This window comes from Octopus sinensis, linkage group LG19, assembly GCF_006345805.1.
Source record: "Octopus sinensis linkage group LG19, ASM634580v1, whole genome shotgun sequence".
Classification (NCBI taxonomy): Eukaryota; Metazoa; Mollusca; class Cephalopoda; order Octopoda; family Octopodidae; genus Octopus; species Octopus sinensis.
This window is the reverse complement of record NC_043015.1, coordinates 49206429-49229011: the sequence shown is the minus strand read 5'-3', so window position 1 is coordinate 49229011 and position 22583 is coordinate 49206429. Positions and strand designations below refer to the sequence as shown.

The 22583-nt window shown below is 35.3% G+C and overlaps 1 protein-coding gene across 1 annotated transcript in view; it reads left to right on the top strand.

Moving 5' to 3' along the window:
• Positions 1-21119, top strand: part of LOC115222298 (Na(+)/H(+) exchanger beta) — a 193616-nt gene extending 172497 nt beyond the window's left edge. The window contains exons 22-25 of the mRNA XM_029792474.2: positions 4299-4319; positions 12330-12391; positions 15481-15602; positions 20447-21119. Coding sequence (XP_029648334.1) covers positions 4299-4319; positions 12330-12391; positions 15481-15602; positions 20447-20728 — 487 coding nt within the window. The 3' untranslated portion in view covers positions 20729-21119. The remainder of the gene's footprint in view (positions 1-4298; positions 4320-12329; positions 12392-15480; positions 15603-20446) is intronic.
• The last annotated feature ends 1464 nt before the right edge of the window (positions 21120-22583 follow it).

Here is a 22583-nt window from a genome sequence, read left to right as displayed (position 1 = left end):
TGTTATTTCATTGTTGAATTGCTAAGTTGTTATATTTAAAATTAATTGAAAGAAACACAGAGCATCTCAACAGAAATACAGTAATGAAAGTGTTAATGCATTGGACAAAATGCTTAGCATCATTTCTTCCAGCTCATTGCGTTCTGAGTTCAAATTCTGCCAAGGTCGATTTTGCCTTTCATCTTTTCCAGGTCAGTAAAATAAGTACCAGTTAAACACTGGGGTTGATGTCATCAATCTATCTACCCCTCAAAAATTGCTGGCCTTTTGCCATATTTTTTGTTCTCTCAAAAAATAAAACAGGCACTTTAAAAAAAAATTTAGGTGCAGGAGCGGCCGTGTGGTAAGTAGCTTGCTTACCAACCACATGGTTCTGGGTTCAGTCCCACTGCATGGCACCTTAGGCAAGTGTCTTCTACTATAGCCTCAGGCCGACCAAAGCCTTGTGAGTGGATTTGGTAGAAGGAAACTGAAAGAAGCCTGTCATATATATGTGTGTCTGTGTTTTTCTCCCCCACGAACATCGCTTGACAACTGATGCTGGTATGTTTACATCCCCGTCACTTAGCGGTTCGGCAAAAGATGACCGATAGAATAAGTACTGGGCTTACAAAGAATAAGTCCTGGGGTCGATTTGCTCGACTAAAGGCGGTGCTCCAGCATGGCCGCAGTCAAATGACTGAAACATGTAAAAGAGTAAAAGAGTAAATCTTTATATAATATGGCTTAAAAGGTGTTCAAGGATTTTCTTAAAAAGTATCTTTTGTACCATATTAAGGTTTTAAGACACAATGGTTCCAGCTTATGGCTCCACCAGTGGTATTGATTTCATCTGAAGTTGAACACGTGTTCCTTTTTACCAGGGAAATATGCATTCCATGCCATGATCTTAATTTCATCTTCAGTCTCTTCCCTTCGACTCATTATATTCACATTTTTATTGTATTCTATTTCATTTTAATCTTTACTTAATACATCTGCAGACAGTTAATTAAAAAGCAATGTAATATAGTCAAATGAGCGAAAACAGAAGGGTGTCTTCTACATAGTCGTTTGACCTGCAAGAAATAGCAGTCAAAGGCCTCTCAAATTACACCCCCATCAGCTTAGAAAAGAAGGGTACATTGTATGATGTAGACCTGAGTGCCCTCTGCCTAGGAAAGGGACAAGACTGTCACAGTGGAATGTAATGTCTTTGATCATCACTCCATATTGAGGCTGCACAGCAGCAACAACTGATGTGGAGGTGCAATAGCCCAGTGGTTAGGGCAGCAGACTTGTGGTTGTAAGAACGTGGTTTCGATTCCCAGACCGGGCATTGTGAGTGTTTATTGAGCAAAAACACCTAAACTCCATGAGACTCCAGCAGGGCGGTTTGAACCCTGCTGTACTCTTTCACCACAACTTTCTCTCACCCTTCCTTCCTACTTCTGCCACAAAGTAGAGGAACCATGGTGTAATCCACTATGGTGTGGTAAACTTTCAGACCCTAGTCTAGATTGCGAATCCTCTGTACCCCAGGATGGTTCAGCTCTCCACCCATTAAATAAAAGCCACCGTTTATGGAATGAGGATAACAACGTAGCTTTAGCGCCGGTACAACCGCCAGTCTATCGCGTGTGGTGGGTGGATCTTCAAGTTGCCACACGCGTTCTTAGTAGCTTAGAGTAGGCTCGAATTAGAGATTATTCTTTGTGGCTAATGGCGTGAGTCCTGATTTGAAGAAGAAGAAGAAGAAGAAGAAAAGCAGCTGCAGCAACTGATTGTGAAATAGGTGAATTTGGTTGTTGAAGTATCTTGATTAGTGTCAGACTGACCCACATAAACTTGGTACAACCCAGCAACCACTTCACAAATTGGTCAACCATTTATATTCTCATTAAATCTGAACAGCTAACATGAAAATAGGAATTTTTCTAAGAATGGTAAATTAGTTGGAACTGTTGGAATTTTGAAATTTGATATTAGGTTTTCACTCAACTTCAAAAATTGCATTTCAGTAAGTAACACTCTCTTGACTTAGTTTAATTGCTTTTGAATTTAATTAGGTGGTGGGGGGGAGAAGTCTTTATATTTTTTTAGGAATCTGTTCTTACTAGATTTTGGTAAATTCTTTTAACCCTCTTTTTACTATATTTCTGTTGAAATTCACTCTCTTTCATCATCATCATCATCTTCGTTTAACGTCCGCTTTCCATGCTGGCATGGGTTGGACGGTTTGACTGAAGACTGGCTGAAGAATTTTATAAAGTAACTTGGGCATTATTATGTTTGGTGATTGGGGCATAAATTAACTTGAAACTTCAATGGAATCTTTTAATTTTGATCACTTTAAAACAGCAACTTTGCATTGTAGAACTAAAGATGGTCTCAAAAAGGTTCGTCTGAAATGGTTTAAAAGAATCTGCTATTTATTAGCAAAATGCATATCTGATGCAGTTTTTTTCTTTTTTTTAGTCTTCAGAAAATTTGGCAAACTTTTTAGAAAGTTTTTTTTCTTTCTCTTTTTAATATTAAAAATAACAACAATAGATAGCTTATTTGCTTTTTTGTTTTGCTTATTTTTATAGTTCTTTACTGGAATTATCAGGGTCTGATACAAATTCACGCTTCACTGCCATTTTTCAAGCTAATAATTGTCTTAAGATTTTTAGTTCATTATTTTAAATAATATGACTAACACACATTTAGTATGTCAAAACTAACCCACATTACTATTGGGTTGTCTGGAAAGTTTGTGCCGATTTTTAAAGGAAAGAAAAAGGTCAATAAATACTTGCCATTACATTTTTAATCAACCAAATATGAACCATTTTGTTGGACAATGCATCTCCATCTTTCCTTTAACTTGAAAATACCCTCTTCCCAGAATTGAGGTGGTTTCATGGCAAAGAATTCATCAAGGTATCTTTTTACGTCATCCAAGGAATTGAAATTTTTACCATTAAGACTATTCTACAGAGACCAGAATAAGTGGAAATCCGAAGGAGCAATATCTGGTGAATATGTATGGTGGGGTAATACATCCCAGCCAAGCTGCAGCAATTTTTGTCTGGTCTGGTTCCCAAAGCATCAAGTGCCAAAAATGAACTTTTTTATCTTCCATTTTAAAGGTTTACAAAATTAACACAGGTTATACGAACATAAACCTTATTCCACGAAAAGATAGCTTAAACTGTGCTCTAAATGGAGGTGTAGTCAAATCCTATTTTATGGACTCAACCATGTTCTAAAATAAGTCGAAAGGTAAGCTACTTTAAGTCGAAAGGCACGAACTTTCCAGACAACCCAATATTTATAGATTGAAGATTAAAAACTTTTCTGAATTTATCAATCTTTACAATTGTTGTTGTTATTATTATTGTAGTCCCACATTTTTTAGATTTTTGCTATTATTTCAGTTGTAAGAGAATAAAAAGCATTCATTTTCATTTTCTTAACCCTTTTGCATTTAAATCAGCCACATCTGGCCCAAGTACTTTCCCAGTTTTATATGTTCAAAGCGGCCAGATCTGGCACTGTGCGCTTACCCTGCAATGTCATTCTAAGAGATAAGCTATCACTTCATTGAAATCTCAAAGCTCCAAAATAATACATTGTATTATTGATTCAAAGCAATGTAAATAAATAAACATTACATTTGAAAGGGTAATCTGAATGTGAAAGGGTTAAAAAAACAATTTAAATAATTTAAGATATTTTCTTATATAATTATTCGTTTAAACGATTTAAAATTATTAATTGTTATAGTATTTCACAGATGAGAAATCATAGTAACTAAATTGAATTTGCTAAGGCTTATTATTATTATTATTATTATTATTATTATTAGTAGTAGTATAAGTATTATTATTATTATTATTATTATTATTATTGTTAGTATAAGTGTTATTATTAGTAGTAGTAGTATAAGTATTATTATTAGTAGTATAAGTATTATTATTATTATTATTATTATTATTAATATTATTATTATTATTATTACTATTATTGTTGTTGTTGTTATTGTTAAGGCGGCAAGCCGGCAGAATCATTAGCATGCCAGGCGAAATGCTTAGCGGCATTTGGTCTGCCATTACATTCAGAGCTCAATTTCCTCCGAGGTCGGCTTTGCCTTTCATCCTTTCAGGGTTGATGAAATAAGTACCAGTTACACACTGGGGGCCAATATAATCAACTAGTCCCTCCCTCCACCAAAATTTCAGGCCTTGTAGCTATAGTAAAAAGGATTGTTGTTGTTTTATTATTATTTTATTACATTTTTTTGTGAACTAATAGTATTTGACTTTATTTTTCAGTGACTACAATGAAGACTTTTGGTATTTCAATCCATTTTATTTTCATCTCACTCATTGCATTGCACACGTAGAACTTGCTTTTTTTTCTCACTCACTAATAACAAATGCACCTTCTTTCATCACTTTGCATAGAGTCATCACATACACACACACTCTCTCTCTCTCTCCCTCTCTCTCTCATTTCTTCTTTGTGATTCATTAGTCTTGCCAATTACCAGGCGACCACTCTGATGCTGGTGCACCCAATATATTTTGTTTAGTGGTTGACATCAGGAAAGGTATCTAGGTGTCTGACCATAGAAACTATACGAAACCAGATGCCTTAGGACATGACACTATCATCCAATGTACCAGAATCTGTCAAACTGTCCAACATGTGTGTGCGTGTGGCCTAGTGGTTAGGGTGTTACACTCACAACTGTTAGATCATGGGTTTGATTTCTAGACCAGGTGATGCATTGTATTTTGAGCAAAGCACTCCACTTCATGTCACTCCAGTTCATTCAGTTGTAATTGAGTTACCCGACAATGAAATAGCTTCTGATCTGGGAGAATGTTGTCTTGCTTGCCTAGCCAGCAGGATAGTGTCACTTGAAAGCCAAAGCAATTATGGCCAGCAGTGCATAATGACATCCAATAGTCTGGCCAATACCATGATATTTTATATATATATATATATATAGATATAGATATATTAGTGGAAGTCTACAGTATTATATATGCATTACAGCCGATCAGTTTCACATTAGGAATTCAGAAGGGTGTTAGATAATAACCCGATTATTTAACCTTGTGCTCTTCAGAGATGACAGTTATGGAAGAAAATATGGTGACTGCTGTCTATTGTCAGAGGTGATAAGACACCTCCAGTGCATTTTGCTGTGAAAAAGACAACGAAACGAACTGAACAAGGGTTAAGTTATATATATATATATATGTAAGAGATTAGCTAACGAAGTTTGTTGCATAATTTGCAGTTCCCTTGTCATTTATTTAATCTTTTATGACACTCTTTACTCAACTAATGCTTTTTTTCCAAAGCATTAGTTGAGTTTTAACACTGTCATCATCAGCTTTATTTCATATCTAAGTATTTATTTTCTTCTTTGGGGAACACTTCCTTTTATGGTAGTACCGTTGATGACACTGTGGACCAGTGGTCCTCAACTGGGGACCATATGGCCCCTGAGGGTCCATATAAAATTTTTGGGGGTCCACATAACAAAATAGTAAATTGGGGATCCACAGTAGTATTTTAAGGCCCCCTGAAAAATTCTGCTTTAGATGTATGTAGTGGTATGTATTGCAAGAAACAGCTAGATTTCTTTCTCTAACATTTCACATGGTTCAACCTACACAAGTTAATGGGTGGAAAACAAAATAGGAATTTTGAAAAAAATTTCTATAAAACTAAGTTTTAAGCATCGAATGGTCATGGAGGTCCACCAGAATAAAATAGTAATCAAAGGGGACCCATAGGTGAGAAATGGCTGAGAACCCTTGCTTTAGATGTATGTATTGCAAGAAACTGCCAGGTTTCTTTCTCTGACATTTTACATGGTTCAACCTACACAAGTTAATGGGTGAAAAACTAAATAGGAATCTTGAAAGAAGTAGCTCCAAAACTAGTTCTTACACACTGAATGGCTATGGGGGTCCACTAGAATAAAATGGTAATCAAAGGGGTCTGTAGGAAAAAAATGGTTGAGAACCCCTGCTGTTGACCAATTCTTGCATAGAAGAATCAGTGGCATTGACTGCTTGGCAACGTCAGGATCAGGCTGATTTTGTCAGGCCTTTCTCTCTTGTAAGTATCACAACACACACACACACACACACACACACACACACACACACAAAGACACACACACATATATAGTAAGCACATAGGTGAAAAGCAAGGTAGAAATAATAGCGCTCAAATATCAAAGGTAGAGTAAAATGCCATTTTATTAAAGCCAAATAAAACTTCGCAAACTGTTACTCAGAGTTTTGTGTAACTATCCATCAGATATTCTGTTGTGTCTGGGGAGAGTAATTTTCTTTTTTGTGTCTTATAATTTAACACACTCACCGGTAAAATTTCCACTTATTTCTTATTTTTATTTTCCTAAAATTTCCGTTGCGTCTTGCAAACTTTTCCATGGTCAAGACTATTGAAAAGGTTGCAAGACACAACGAAAATTTTAGGGAAATAAAAATAAGAAATAAGTGGAAATTTTACCGGTGAGTGTGTTAAATTATAAGGCACAAAAAAGAAAATGAGTCTCCCCACAAACTCACATAAAGAATCTTGCAAACCAAATCCAAAAACGAAATATCCATCAGATAGTTGTAATAATACATATATATCTTGGAGAAAATCTTTTGTAAGCACCATCAGTTAGAAATTTCCTGTAGTTTCACATTTTCAATAATGTAGTATTTCTCACGCTTGCACTCACTGTAGGTTTTTTTTTTTTTTTTTTTTTGGTAGAGGCCTTTAGATATCAGACTTAAATATGACTAAAATAGTTCAATTGTCCTTTTTCCAATAATTCTGTATGTGTTGTTTTTTTTTCGCAGTTTTAACCCCTTAACCGGCAGAAACGAATATATGCGTTTTGACCGAAATCGTTTTTTTCTATCTCTGGCGAGTTAACTCGTCAAAAGATAGACTCACCAAAACATAGTAAAATAAAACAATTAAAAAATATGTCTGAAAAAATACATTTATTTTCAAAATAATTGTTGGGTAAGGGGTTAAATAGGCATGGCTGTATGGTAAGATGTTTGCTTCCCAACCACATGGTTCTGAGTTTAGTTCCACTGTACGATGCCTCGGGCAAGTGTCTTCTACTATAGCCTCAGGTCAGCCAATGCCTTGTGAGTAGACAGATACTAAAAGAAGTGCCAGCTTGTACATATATGTGTGTGTGTGTGTATGTGTGTGTAATTGTCTCCTTCTCTTGGCATCATGATAGCTGTATACAAATGGAATGACACTCTTATGTATGTGGTGTCTTTCGTTTCTTATCTTCTGTGAAAACATGGCTGGACAATTCCAGTTCATGTTAGGATTTTTAAGAAGATAACACAAAATTACTTTAGACGTCTGAAATAAAAAGCCTGAGTCAAAGTTTAAATAATAAATACTTTAAATCAGGCGGTGAGCTGGCAGAAACATTTGCACGCCGGGCAAAATGCTTAGCAGTTCTTCGTCTGTCTGTACACTCTGAGTTCAAATTCTGCCAAGGTCGACTTTGCTTTTCGTCCTTTTGGGGTCAATAAATTAAGAACCAGTTACATACTGGGATCAATCTAATCGACTAGCCTCTCCCACTAAATTTCAGGCTTTGTGTGCAGAGTAGAAAGGAATAAATACTTTAAATTCTGGCTATGAGATATTGTTTCTGGCTTTGAAGAATTTCTTACCTTAATAAATTCTCCACCACCTTTTTTTTTTTTCCGTTTTCTTTTATTTCATTGGTCAGGTAGTTCTGGGTGGGTGGAGTTACTCTTTACTCTTTTACTTGTTTCAGTCATTTGACTGTGGCTATGCTGGAGCACCGCCTTTAGTCGAGCAAATCGACCCCAGGACTTATTCTTTGTAAGCCTAGTATTTATTCTATTGATCTCTTTGCCTAACCGCTAAGTTACGGGGATGTAAACACACCAGCATCAGTTGTCAAGCGATGTTGAGGGGACAAACACAGACACACAAACACACACATATATATATACATATATACAACATGCTTCTTTCAGTTTCCGTCTACCAAATCCACTCACAAGGCTTTGGTCAGCCCGAGGCTATAGTAGAAGACACTTACCCAAGGTACCTCGCAGTGGGACTGAACCTGGAACCATGTGGTTTGTAAACAAGCTACTTACCACACAGCCACTCCTACGCCTATAAGTTCTCAATAATTTGAATTTTTATATTTTTAATGCTTTTTTTTTCTTTTATTTTTCTTCCTGTAAAAATTAAAATATAGTGCTTTAGCTCTAAATAAGGTTGGAAAATAAAACAAAAACAAAAACATATATTACAGGCCTGTACTGTTCCCCAACACCAAATCTTTGCTAATAGAAATAGTTACAATTTGAAAATAAAAGGTTACTTTTTCTTTTTCCGATAAATTTTCACATTTGACAATTGTCTGAGAAACACTAAAAACATATTACTTTCTTTCCATTTCTGATAAAAAAAAACCCATTAAAAAAATGGAAAAAGTCATGACTCTTTAACGTTTTAGCATTTAAACTAACCATAACTGACCCAAATATTTTACCTGTTTTATCTTCATACAGGCCAGATCCAGCCTCTCACACTTACTCTACAATGTCATTCTAAAAATAAACAATCACATCATAGAAATCTCAAAACTATGAAATAATACATAATTAATCCAAAACAATGTGAATAATTAAGCATTACATTTGATAATGTAATTTAAATGCTAAAGGGTTATTATACAACGAATATCTTTACTTGTTCTGATTCTTCAGCACCAAAGCACAATCTAGAAACATGTCTTTCTTGATATCAAAGCATGTTTAAATGTCAGGATAGAGCAGTTGAGCTTGGCGCTGAAAGTCTTCAGCCAGGTTGTCTCTATATTTGAACCATAGAGTGACCGGATCACAAAGTTCACATGCCTGTAGTAATACTGCAAATAGTGCCCTGAGACTTTTAGGTGATTGTGATAAAGCGGCCTCTCCTAAAGTTGCATCCCATTGTGCACCATCTTCTAACAGACCTTGTCAATAGCAGGTTTCTCTGTATGTTGTGCAGACATGTCCATGAATGGTTTTTAGGGCCTGGAAAGACGTTGGCCCTCTGACCTCATGCAGTAGTAGACAAAGGTAGAAGCACTCTGTTCTAACCTTGGGGAGAGGTCTTCATTTTCCATTCTGAATCACAGTTTTCAACTCCTGCTTCAAATTACCCCACATCTCCATTTTCCTTTCCATCTCTTTACCTTTGGAACGAGATCTTTCGTAACACTTAACACTTCCTCTTCTCTCTGTTTATGAGTTTGGTGATGGTTAAAATACCTTACAGAACTATGTCCCTCGCTTGGCGTCTTTCTTCCTGACTGACTGCAGACCACATCAAAACGTAGCATGCAAGTGGGTTATCAGAATTAAATCTGCTGTAATTAAATCTACCACAGATACCAGCAGAACCCTCTGCATATTAATATCTTTTCTTATCGGTATCAACCGTCATTCTCAGATTTTCTTTATCTCCGGCTGAATATGATACCATTTCTTCCTTTGTCATCCTCTCTACAACCAATGAATACTAATAAGTTATTGCAGTGTTATCTTATTAAAACCCTCTCCTTCTCCCTCTCTCTCTCTCTCTCTTCCTTTCCTACTTCTCCACCACCTCCTCTTCTAATCTCCGTGATTGTTCTTAACTGACCTATAACATGTTTGTAACATACACCACCACCATTATCAACATCATCATCATCATCATCTGTTTCATAATATTCTAAGCCCTCTTTATTTTTATATATAATTTATGTTAATAAATGTATTTCTTGTTAGAATTCTTAAGATTTTTTTTTAAATTTTCCAATGTAAAATTACTTTATTCAGTACATACACATGTATGTAATATAGTCAACTAGATGGACGGACAGACAGATGGACTGATGGGCAGACAGGTGGACAGATGGACATTGACAGGCCATGTCTCATGTGACCCACTTCTCCAAAAAGGTTTCCCATGCCTGCTGCAAATCATGAAGTTCTATGGAATGTACTAACCAAAGTTTGGAGTAAAGATTTTTGCCAACATAACATGGCAGTCCTGATTTAGGATGAATGTTGCTGTAATTTAGCCCCAGGAGACACCGTCACCAGCTGGTTATACACCACAATCTTTGTCCTTATATTTTCGAACAAGGGAATCTAGTACCTCCCCCCCCCAGCTCAAAACAATATCTGTGTGTCTGTATAAGTTATTTTACTAAATTCTTTGTTATATTTAAAATGAATTGAAAGAACACAGATCATCTCAAAATAATTACAGTAATGAAAGGGTTAATAATAATTACTCACTATGACAATAGCTGAAGACTGTGTGTAGAGAAAGTAACATATTTATAATTAAAAAAATCCTTTTTATTCTTGCATATGAAAACAGCCCAGTCACAGGTAAAAGGTTAAATCAAGTAATTTGAAATATAGTCATAGTTTTCTTTTCTCTTTTTTTTTCCTATTTTGGCTATTATCTATCAGGTAATTAATTGGTTGATCTCTATAGTAAGGGACAAAACTGGCTTGCCAAGAAATAATTTATTTATCTATTTACTTCCTTAGTGAAATGAAAGGAATAAAGTGTAGTAACTTTATTAATTTATTTGATTAAATTTTCTTTCTTTTCATCATGGAATCCTTGATATTCATATACAGCTGCCATTTCAGTCTAGTTGGATCTCATCAGTGCGATGTGGTCAGGAATTTAGTATCTGTTTACCATTGCATTTTATTAAATTAAATTAAGTTTACAGAAGGAGAAACAGGGACAAGGAAGACATAAATTAAGCCATTATTGTTCATATTTCATTAGTGATATATATATAAATTAAATTAAAGATAAAACTACTATTAGGCAAATCAATCAGTGAAAAACATAAACCAAAACATAGAAATAAAATTAATTAATATAATATACAAAATATATAAAAATATATATCTTATTTAAACTTTTTAATACTTTTTGATAGTTATATATATTTAATTAAAAAAATAAATAAAAAAATTAAAATAAATATATATATATATATATATATATATATTTATAAATATAAATTAATAATTTTAAATTTAAATAATTTAAATTTTGAATTTTATTTTTTTATATATTTTGTATATTATATTAATTAATTTTATTTCTATGTTTTGGTTTATGTTTTTCACTGATTGATTTGCCTAATAGTAGTTTTATCTCTAATTTAATTTATATTTATACTGTAAACTTGGATTTAATCCTAAATCTAATTTTCCCCTGTAAGTTTGGATTTACTCCCTAATATTATATTATATATAAGGCGGCGAGCTGGCAGAAACGGTAGCACGCTGGGCGAAATGCGAAGCCTTATTTCATCTGCCGTTACGTTCTGAGTTCAAATTCCGCCGAGGTCGACTTTGCCTTTCATCCGTTCGGGGTCGATAAATTAAGTACCAGTTACGCACTGGGGTCGATGGAATCGACTTAATCCGTTTGTCTGTCCTTGTTTGTCCCCTCTGTGTTTGGCTCCTTGTGGGTAGTAAACAAATATATATATATATATATAATATATATATATTCTTCTTCTTCATCTACCCTACCAAGAACTCACAACACACAAGTGCAAACAAGGGAGTCAGAGAAAAGCAGAATGCCACTTATATCTGAACACTACTATAGAAATATTCCCTTAAAAAAACTTTTCTTCTAATTTTTCTAAATTGAATTTTTTAATTATTTAATCGTTACAGTTGAAAAGGTCTCAAAATGACCGAAACCGGTACTGAAATGTTCACTATAAAATTATTATAGCATTTTCTATTTTGTCTTATTTTTACATATATATATATATATATATATAGTAGTGTGCTTAACTTGAGATTTATTCACAAGTTGAAATATTATTCAGAATATTCCCAAGACATGTCTTCCCTGTAAGTGTTACTGATGTAGTCCTTTTTTCCTTTTTTACAATTAAAACTGCATGAGTATCATAGGCACTTTCCACTTTTTAGATGTTCAATCCCAGCCATTTAACATTCTGCTTGTACTTTATTATAGTCTTCTCTTTACATTTTATTGATACCTCCAAAATTTTTCTTCAGATCTAGTCATCAGAAATGTTTAAGAATGATAGTCAATAAGATTTTTTTAGTTAGACCTATCTAATTTGGGAATAAACCAGTAACTTTCTTTTTGCATGATACAGATTTTCGGAAGGCATAAAGACTCAAGTGAAATGCTAGGTAGCGTCTGGGTATATTGAGTATAAAATATATTGTCTTTTTGTTTGTTTTTTATAGGAAGGAAATGGAAACTATAATACCATTGAGAGACATCGAGCCAACGATTAAACTTGAAGACGGTGCGTATTACTTGATTTACTTTTTCCATGCAGTTTATTATAAAGAAAGCTTCAATTTAAACAGATTTTTTAAAGAGAGTATTGTAGTTCACTTGAAGCATTGTGTATTGTTTGTAAAGAATAAAAAGTTTTGAATGGTACAACAATGCACTATAATACAGACAATGGGATCTATACCTGTTGTAATTTAGCCATCCATAGTCTCTTTACTCTTTTTTCTCTTTTTACTTGTTTCAGTCATTTGACTGCGGCCATGCTGGAGCACTGCCTTTAGTCGAGCAAATCGACCCCGGGACTTATCCTTTGTAAGCCCAGTACTTATTCTATCGGTCTCTTTTGCCGAACCGCTAAGTGACGGGGACGTAAACACACCAGCATTGGTTGTCAAGCAATGCTAGGGGAACAAACACAGACACACAAACATATTCACACACACATATATATATACATATATACGACAGGCTTCTTTCAGTTTCTGTCTACCAAATCCACTCACAAGGCATTGGTCGGCCCGGGGCTATAGCAGAAGACACTTGCCCAAGATGCCACGCAGTGGGACTGAACCTGGAACCATGTGGTTGGTTAGCAAGCTACTTACCAAACAGCCACTCCTGCGCCTATGATATTTCGGAATAAAATTCCTTCTTCAGATATTCTTAGATGGAGTCGCTGCTATAATCGATTTTCCAATGGCTCCATAGTTTGTATTATAGTGCATTGTTGTACCATTCAAAACTTTTTGTCCTTTACAGATTTTTTAAAGCCATCCCTCATCGCCTGAAAATCCATTTTTTAGCTGACCAGATGTTTGATTTTTTTAATGTTGATTTGATTGAGAAATTATTGCTGCTTTTTGTTATATAACAAAGCTGTCAATAGATAAGCCTTTTGGTGGGTTTCATTTTCTATCCATCATCATCATCGTTTAATGTCCGTTTTCCATGCTGGCATGGGTTGTACGGTTTGACTGAGGTCTGGAGAGCCAGCGGTTGCACCAGGCTCCAATCTGACCGGGCAATGTTTCTACAGCTGGATGCCCTTCTTAATGCCAACCACTCTGAGAGTGTAGTGGGTGCTTTTTACATGCCACAAGCACAGGAGCCAGTCAGGCAGGCCTGGTATCAATCACGTTTGAATAGTGCCTTTTATGTGCCACTGGCATGGAGACCAATCAGGGAGTACTAGCATCGGCCACAATCGGACGGTGTTTTTATGTACCACTGGCACGGAAGCCAGTCAGGGGATACTGACATCAGCCACATTTGGATGGTGCTTTTTATGTGCCACTGGCACAGGTGCCAGTGAGTGGTACTGGCATCAGCCAAGTTTGGATGGTGCTTTTTACATGCCACTGGCACGAGAGCCAGTCAACGGGTACTGGCATCGGCCACATTCAGATGGTGCTTTGAACTTATTGAAGACCCTAATAAAGCATAATTTTAATTTCTTTGATTTATTTAATCATTCTAATACCTGCTTCATTTTTATTGACCTGTTTCACAGATTCTCTTGGGCACTTTCTGTTTTTAAGCTAATTTAATAATTTAATGATCATGCCTACTTTTTGGTTTATCATTCGAAACACCATTAAACAGACTTGGTTTGCATGGTTAATATGTGTGTATATATATATATATATATATATATATGTATTTAACAAAACATCCCAAAAATAAAATTAATAGTAAAAGGAGAAACAAAATTGAAATGACAGGAAAATGAACTTTGAAATACAGATACAACAGAAATAGGAAGAAAGAGTGAGAGAAAGTTGTGGTGAAAGGGTACAGCAGGGTTGCCTGCCCCCTTGCAGAGCCTTGTGGTGCTTTAGATGTTTTTGCTCAATAAACACTCACAACGCCCAGTTTGGGAAACGAAACCGTGATCCTACGGCTGTGAGTTTGCTGCCCTAACCACTGGGCCATTTGGTTTATATATATATATGTATATATATATATATATATATGTATATATATATATATATATATATATATATATATATTATATATATATACAAATTGAGATAGGGGTTGTTAATGCAACCCTCTATGGGATAACATATATCCAATATACTGCTAGTGAAGTACCCAACAAAGTTAATACATAAATGTTAATGATTGCGATGCAATCAATTCATTTACTGTATTATATGGGCATGTATTTCTCCATTTTCTTATCTTGTATATATATATATATGTGTGTGTGTGTGTGTAAAAATTAAATAATGAGGGAGATAATTGAATATTAATTTAATTAATATCAATTTAAAACCAGTAGCCTAACATACAAAAATCTGAAAAATCAGAGAAAATTCTAATACATGTGTATATTTTAAGTGCTGAAAAACCACTAGGTGGTCAGCCGTATGCTAGAAGTAGATCACCTACGATCAAACTACAAACCAAAACAAAACCATGTACCATGTAAACAATGGAACAGATGTGTTTCTTAGTTTACAAGGTACATGGTTTGCATGGTTAATATGTGTGTATATATATATATATGTATGTGGAGGCCCAATGGTTCCGTGGCTAGGGCAGCGGACTCGCGGTCTTTGGATCGTGGTTTTGATTCCCAGATCGGGCGTTGTGAGTGCTTATTGAGCGAAAACACCTAAAACTTTTCGAGGCTCCGGCAGGGGGGGGGGTGACGAACCTTGCTGTACTCTTTCACCATAACTTTCTCTCACTCTTTCTTCCTGTTTCTGTTGTACCTGTATTTCAAAGGGCCAGCCTTCTCCCACTCTGTGTCACACTGAATCTCCTTGAGAACTGCGTTAAGGGTACTTGTGTCTGTTCCATTGATCGGATCAACTGGAACCCTCATTATTGTAACCGACGAAGTGCTCTTATTATATATATGTATATGTATTTACGTACCATGATAATAAGATGCTGCCTATTTGAATTTTTGAATATTCTTGAATATCATTTTAATTTATAATGCTAGAATTACAGAAATTTATGTTTCTATGTGTAGTGCTTTCAAGTAGTTCTGAAATTATTGGTTTTGGTAATATATAATTAACTGGAAGATTTTCTAACAATCCCCTGTGAAACATTTATCAAAATTTTTTTTCTTCTTTCAAGGTCAATCAACACCCAGGCATTCAACGTTACATTTTAGACTTTGTAAGTCCAGAAGTTCAAGCAATCATTCTTTAAATGTTGAAATGAGGAATCTACTTAGCAGGCAACAAACTTCAATGAGTGTAAGTGTATTTTGTTCACATATCTTTCAAGCAACATCACTAGTTTGTTGTCTAATATAGTGCAGTGTTATCTAAAATAATGAGGGATGTTTGGTTTGCTATTTTTAGCAGTTCAAGCAACTATGTACTTAATGAAATCTAGTTAAACAACAGCAATAGGCACCCATATAACAAGGTTGGCTGTACAAGTAGGGTTTAGAGCTATTCAAATTATTGTTAGTTCTAAATCATAGCCCTATGATTGGGCATTTTGTGTAAGAAGGGGCAAAGAGCTATTCAAATCATTGTAAACTCTAAACCTTTTTCCTTGTTGTAAAGCAGTCTTTTGCCACTGTTGAATCTGTCTTTTGACGATGGTTGTCGCTCTGACAAATATTGTTATATTCCAAAATCATCAATAGAATGTTTCTATCTGGCTCTCTACAACCCCCAGTTGTACAGTGTTTTTATCCTCAAATGGTTGGATCGTTAAAACATCCACTCAATATCACAGTATAATTACTATATCAGCACTGACACAACTATCAACATAGTCTACACATACTCTCAACCTTCCCAACCTTCTTCTGTCGACCGGCTAGTGGTCTATTTGTAATGGCTGGCTACTACCACTTTTTGAGGCACATGGCCTAGTGGTTAGAACAGCGGGACTCGCAGTCGAGGGATCGCGGGTTCGAATCTCAAACTGGGCGATGTGTGTGTTTATGAGCGAAAACACCTAAACTCCACATAGCTCCAGCTGAAGGTAATGGTGAACTTCTGCTGACTCTTTCGCCACAACTTTCTCCCGCTCTTTCCTCCTGCATCTTGCAGCTCACCTGCGACGTACCGGTGTCCCATCCAGGTGGGGAAACCTATATGCCAAGAAACCGGGAAACCAGCCCTTATGAGCCAGGCATGGCTCGAGAAGGAACAAACAACAAAAAAAAACTACCACTTTTTACCGGGAGGGCTGTATAGTTTCACTATACAACAGTCCAATAGTTACTTCTTTAACAGTTCTATTGGTTGTTGCTTACATCATGTGAGTAGATTAGTAAGGACAGGTGACAGAATCATCATGAAATCCATGGTATAGACACTGGATATGTTCAATAAACAATGGTCTGTTTCACTCAGATCAAATTAGATTAATAACTGAACTTTAACTGTAAGCCTGTCTTAGATAATTAGAGAATATGGGCAAAGGTTTGGTACAGGAACAGCTGCCTACTACTTTCAACAACCAACACAATTTATTTTGTATACTGCTTACTCTCCTTACCAACACATTGCTTATTCTCCTTATTAATGAGATATAAATAGGTACCATGTATCCATGGTAACGGTTTCATTTCCCTGTGAAAGTTACCTCCTTACCTTTATGGAAAGTGTATAGTTGCGCTGAAAGGATAAGAACTGTTAATCCTTTAGCTAGTAATCCAATACTTTATCAACTTAGTCAATAGGTGCCTTGAACTGAAGATAAATAGCTCTCAAATTAGCTCTCAGAGAAGATAAAGCTCATCTGAGGAAGTTAAATTTCTCGGATTCACTGGGAAATGATAGGGAAGTGAAGAAGGTGGAATACAAAAAATGGAATTGTAATTCATGCGTTACTTCTTACTATCGGAGAATCTGTTCAAGGTGAAATACCGTTGCTAATTAGCAAGCCAAGATGATAATTATTATCAACAGTATTAATTCAGCGTCTGCTTTTCCATGCTTGCATGGATCAGAGAGAATTTATTGAGGCAGATTTTCTATGGCAGAATGCCTTTCTTGTCGTAAACCCTCACCTATTTGAAAGTAAAGTAATGTGTTCCCCCATGGCTTGACATGTTCTTACAGAATATTAAAAAGAAAGGACACTGCAAAACACTTCATTTCATGTTGCTTCAGTCCAATAATACCGAAAATTTTTTCCATTTTCCTTTTTTGATACACACACACACATCACATATGCATACACACACACACATGTATATGTATATATATGTGTGTGTGTGTGTACACACATATATATATATATACATATATCATCATCATCATCATCATCATCGTTTAACGTCCGTTCTCCAAGCTAGCATAGGTTGGACGGTTCGACCGGGGATCTGGGAAGCCAGAAGGCTGCACCAGGCTCCAGTCTTATCTGGCAATGTTTCTACAGCTGGATGCCCTTCCTAACGCTAACCACTCCGTGAGTGTAGTGGGTGCTTTTTACGTGCCACCTGCACAGGTGCCAGGCGAGGCTGGCATCGGCCACGGTCAGATTGGTGCATTTTACGTGCCACTGGCACAGAAGCCAGTCGAGGTGGCACTGGCTTCGGCCATGATTTGGATGGTGCTTTTTATGTGCCACCGGCACAGAAGCCAGTCGAGGCAGCGCTGGCATCGACCACGATTCGGATAGTGCTTTTTACGTACCACCAGTCCAGGGGTCCTGGCATCTGCCGGGTGCCAGTCATAGGATTGGTTCAATTTCGATTCCGATTTCGATTTCGATTTTGATTTCACTTGCCCCAACAGGTCTTCGCAGGCATGGGTGCCTGTCGTCGGATGAGGTTCGATATCGACTTCGCTTGCCTCAACAGGTCTTTGTGTGTCCAAGGGAGGAAAGGCATGCATAAGTGGGCTGGACTCACTTGTCCTGCCTGGTCTTCTCACCTACAGCATATTTCCAAAGGTCTCGGTCACTGGTCATTTCCTCAGTGAGACCTAAAGTTCGAAGGTCGTGCTTCACCACCTCGTCCCAGGTTTTCCTGGGTCTACCTCTTCCACGGGTTCCCTCAACTGCTAGGGATTGGCACTTTTTCACACACCTATCTTCATCCATTCGCGCCACATGACCATACCAGCGCAATCATCTCTCTTGCACACCACAACTGATGCTTCTTAGGTCCAACATTTCTCTCAAGGTACTAACGCTCTGTCGAGTATGCACACTGACATTACACATCCATCGGAGCATACTGGCTTCATTCCTCGTGAGCTTACGCATGTCCTCAGCAGTCACAGCCCATGTTTCACTGCCATGTAGCATGGCTGTTCGTACACATGCATCATACAGTCTGCCTTTTACTCTGAGCAAGAGGCCTTTAGTCACCAGCAGAGGTAAGAGCTCCCTAAACTTTGCCCAGACTATTCTTACTCTAGCAGTTACACTTTCAACGCACCCACTCCCACTACTGACTTGGTCACCTAGATAACGGAAGCTATCAACTACTTCTAGTTTTTCCCCCTGGAAAGTGACAAAAGTTGTTTTCTGCAGATTTTCAGAGTTTAATGCTCCCGAGTATCTGCCACATACAAAAACTATCTTCCCAGTTAGCCTTCCTTTGACATTGCTGCACCTCTTATGTGCCCATAGCTTACACCGGGTACATCTTATAGAGTTTCTACCTACACCTTTTCTACAGATCGAGCAGGGCCATCTTCCTGAAGACATTTGTGGATTGTCTACCTTCCTACTTATTAGTACTTTGGTTTTAGCTAGGTTGACTCTAAGGCCCCTCGATTCTAAACTCTCCTTCCACATATATATATATATATATATATATGACAGGCTTCTTTCAGTTTCCTTCTACCAAAACAATATATATATATATATATATGTGTGTGTGTGTGTGTGTTTGTGTATCTGTGTTTGTATCCCTGCCATCACTTGACAACCAATTTTGGTGTGTTTACATTCCCATAAGTTAGTGGTTCGGCAAAAGAGATTGATAAAATAAGTAGTAGGCTTACAAAGAATAAGCGTTGGGTCGATTTGTTTGACTAAAGGTGGTGCTCCAGCATGACCACAGTCAAATGACTGAAACAAATAAAAGAATAGTTTTAATATATTTTAAATGAAAGAGCTTTGTGGTTGTCAACTGGTTTTGCTTTTGCTAATCATGACATTGAAATTATTGTGATTTCGTGTTTTGTTAAGAAGTTTTTAGTCCATGTTCGTGTATGAAATCACCATAATTTCAATGTCATGATCAGCGAAAGCGAAACCGGTCAACGACCATAATACTCTTTCATTAAAATATATTAAAACTATGTAAACTGTGGTGTTTGCATTTTCCTTCTTTTATTATATATATATGTGTGTGTGTGTGTATGTTTATATATATATATCAAAAGGATGTGTTTTAACACTATTTCACATACACAAAAACAACCATACCAACAATCCAAGATACCTCCATCTTCAGCTACCTCATGGATATCATTATGGTTTCGTATGTATGTATGTATATATATATATATGTATATATATGTGTGTATATATATGTATGTATATATATGTGTGTGTATATATATGTGTATATATATCATCATCATCATCATCATCATCATCATATATATATATACGTATGTATATATATGTGTATATATACGTATATATATATATATATATATATATATATATATACTTATGTATATATATATTTGTGTGTTTATATATGCATATATATATATGTATGTATATATATATGTGTATATATATGTATATATATATATATATACAAATGTATGTATATATGTATATATATGTATATATGTAATATGCATATATATATATATATATATATATCTGTGTATATATATGTATATATATGTGTGTGTATATATATATAAATGTATATATGTATGTATATATATGTGCATATATGTGTATATATATATGTATATATATGTATATATATATGTATATATATATATTGTGTGTGTGTGTGTGTATATATGTATATATATATATATGTGTATATATATATATATATATATATATGTGTGTGTGTGTGTGTGTATATGTATATGTGTGTGTGTGTCTATATGTATATATATTTCTGATAAACAGCTGTTTCTTTCTTCAGGTTCTTCATCAAAAATACGATCGTAATTTAACTCGAGAAAGCAACCAGGATTTAATGCATCAGCTGCAACTGAAGAGACAAACGACAATCAATTTAGCGAACCTTAAACGTAAGCACAGTGATTCTTCAGAATCTTTATCAACACTCTTCGAGCACCAACCTGCAAGGAAAAGTGAGGATGAGGAGGGTAAAGACCCTTTGCGAAATCGACCTCCCTTGAAGAAGGACAAACCTTTTGATCATTCCCCGTCGGAAGAAAAACATGATGAAGATATGGTGTAAACAAAGGAAAGAGGAAGCCAAAGATATATCTAATGTTGTTTATTATATCGTTTAAGAATCTTTTTTTTGTTAAAAAAAAACAATTATTTTTTACATTTACCGTTATTTAAAAAAAAAAAATCAGGACAAAAAAGTACTGAGGAAAAGAAAAACATTTTATCTTATCCCTGCACTGATTACTGGTACCAAATTGATAATGACAAGTATGTGATACATGTTAATTATAAAAGAAATTTTGCCGCTTTTTCAATGTTTGTGAAAGCTTTCTCAAACACTTTGTGTCTCTTACCATTAACGATCTTCAGTGATAATGCCTTACCACAGTAAGTATCATCCGGTTTAATATTTTTGTACAAAAATTGTATTTAGAATAAAAAGAATAAGAAATAAATCTTGTTGAATCATAAATATGCATATATTAGGTTGTCCCAAAAGTTCGTAAACACTTGCGAAAATTGAATTTTTACTCGCCAAGTAACTAACAAAAACAACAAAAATTATTCCTCAAAATAAAGACCATTATTTTCCAAGACTTTCTACTAACTTTTGGGACAACCTTATACTACATGCATACATGTGTGTGTGTGTGTGAGTGTGAATGACCCTCCATGTTTGTTTTCGTTCAGTTTCCCTGTATGTCTCCACAGTTATTTTTTTGTTCCCAACTTTGACCCTCCATAAATCCTAAATTTTATTTCAGAATTTTTGGGAGCAACTGTCTTTGAAGACTCACATTGTCGTTGAATGCTCGAAATGAGGAGTAGATAGACAGCCAACAACTGATGAAGAGTCCTTTTTCTGTGTTTACTTTTTCTGTTCTCCATTTTTTCTCCTTATTTATGTATTTAACTTGTTTGTTTATGTATTTCATGCTATTTGCCCCATTGGTGACATCCTGTTTCCATATATATATATATAAATATATATATATATATATATATAAGTAGTTGAATGAATTATCCTAGTATGGATAATTTGGCTAACCAATACCTGGGTAGCAAATTTACGTCAGAAAGCACGGTTGAAGCTACATGCCAAGGGCAGAAATCACGTGCTTTTGTGTGGAAATTTGTGTGTTTTTTTACTATAGATAAATGAAAGAATGGAGTTGAACGACGATTTAACAAAATTCCTTTATTTTGTTAAATCGTCGTTCGACTCCATTCTTTCATTTATCTATCTATCTATCTATATATATATATGTATGTATGTATATAAAATAATTAAGATTGAGTTGAATTAAGTACTTAAGTTGAAACACCAAGTCAGTCCAATATTAGCCAATCAAAATAGGCAACAGGATATCAAGTAGTAATGCAGTACAACCATTTCAAGTGGCTCCATTTAATTGCACAGGCAATCATTACATCAATTTAAATGCAGTGCTATCTTCAGCTGCACAAAAATATAGAATTTTTTAACAAGTAGGATACATTAATATAACTTTTCTTAAATATTTTAACAAAGAAGATGGAAGAACTTGTTAAAAAATTCTATATTTTGTGCAACTGAAGATAGAACTGCATTTAAATTGATGGAATGATTGCCTTGTTCAATAAAATGGATCCGTTTGAAACGGTCATACTGCCTTACTACATGATATATATGTATATATATATATATATATATATATATATATATATATATATACATGTAAATGTTGTTGACACACTACGGCAGAAATTGAATTCACCTCAATAGACGTCATTGATGGGTTGAAGTTGCCGAAATGCAAGAAATTAAACAACAAATAGCTTACAAACTACAGAATTTTCTCAAGAAAGCCAAGAGAAAAAGATGTTTTATAAACACATTCTACCAGTATACAAAGTTTAAAAGTGTTTAGTTACAAAGA